Source organism: Opisthorchis viverrini (assembly GCF_000715545.1).
Source record: "Opisthorchis viverrini unplaced genomic scaffold opera_v5_50, whole genome shotgun sequence".
NCBI lineage: Eukaryota > Metazoa > Platyhelminthes > Trematoda > Opisthorchiida > Opisthorchiidae > Opisthorchis > Opisthorchis viverrini.
Genome location: NW_008751706.1, coordinates 707,346 through 708,731, shown reverse-complemented (window position 1 = coordinate 708,731; position 1,386 = coordinate 707,346). Strand labels below are relative to the sequence as shown.

Here is a 1,386-nt window from a genome sequence, read left to right as displayed (position 1 = left end):
ATGTCCCAACCAACGCAGCTTCTGGTGCTTGACACATTCTTCAATGGAAGTACCCGTTACACAACCAAAAACGCCCTTTCCAACTACTTCGTTACGGATTCGCCGACACCAACCCACACGAGCTATGGTTCTGAGACAACGACTATCGAACACCTGAAGACGTCTCGCTTCTGATGCTTGGTTCTTTTCAGGGTACCAGGGGCATGACCTTGTGCCACTAGAACAACCGAAGTTTCCTTTCCACTTCCTCGGAACTTCATGATGTACTTCTGTTAACACGGTGACAGAAAATACAATGATAATTTCCTCTCAACATTGTTGATGTCTTTCGGAAAGGTGTTTGGAAGAACCCTCTCGCGGGAGGCTCATTTCAATTCTACCCTCTACCCAGATCGTCGAGGACAACCCTTTCGCAAGAGGCCCATTTGTATCGTCGAGGACTGGAAGATTGAAGGTGAAGTTTCTATTTGTTCCCAAGTGTATGCTCTAGAATGCAACTCGCTGGTTAAATTCGGCAATCCGCTCGTACATGGTGAGTTGAGCCCCACGGTCACTCATGGGAAACTAATATGGTAAGATATAAGCCTTGGAAACCTGTTATCAAAGTGAACAGCGGCACCTATGGGATCGAAGTTCGCACTAAAATGCTTAGTTTTCTTAATTTAGTAAGTCTATTCAACAAGTCTATTCAACAAGCTTTCGTGGCTCTATCGGATCACGCAAGTTGTTTGCTCGATATACTGTTCTTCCCGTGAGGATGTTGGCCTTCAATGGCGATCGGAACGTTCGTGTGTGAAGAGAAGACATCATTGCCGGTCAGATGCTGTACCGGATGTCCATTAAAAGTTTGGATTTGTAGAGTTTACATAAACTGATCTATTTAAGGATTTCCGGGTGTCATCAGCAACACCGTTTGGATTTCTTTGTTCCTGAATATAAATAACGGTCAAAAGTATCATCTGAGAAAACAGGGATAGTCTTCGCCTCGACGGTTTTCACGTGCAGTTAGTACAATAGCTGAACATATTTACTATTGATATGCACGTTTATATATATATATATATATATATATATATGTATATATATATATGAGCAAGCCCTTAGTGCTTAAAAAGGAATTACATTGCATTTCCTTTTAACGACAGATTGTACAAAAGTGCAGTATTCAACCTACGCGGCTCCCTGATGTGTAAATTAGTGCATGCGAAACTTCGAGCTCTTGTTCCATTTTGATGAGAAATGGATAGTATCTTTCATGCTCTCAGGCGTCACCTCTACCGATCAGACTATGAGTTACTTCTATTCGAAGACGAATTGTCTCGTTCAAAGCAAGCAATCAAGGCACTCGTTTTCGACGGCGAAGGCAACTTTCTTTTAGTAATTGGA

At 42.3% G+C, this 1,386-nt stretch overlaps 1 protein-coding gene across 1 annotated transcript in view; it reads right to left on the bottom strand.

Annotated features, from left to right (window-relative positions):
* The window catches only part of T265_03473 (hypothetical protein), a gene marked incomplete at both ends in the record, with an annotated part of 6,548 nt that overhangs the window by 4,664 nt on the left and 498 nt on the right, over positions 1–1,386 (bottom strand). Inside the window, one exon of the mRNA XM_009167973.1 lies at positions 15–269. Within this exon, the coding sequence (XP_009166237.1) occupies positions 15–269 (255 nt within the window). The remainder of the gene's footprint in view (positions 1–14; positions 270–1,386) is intronic.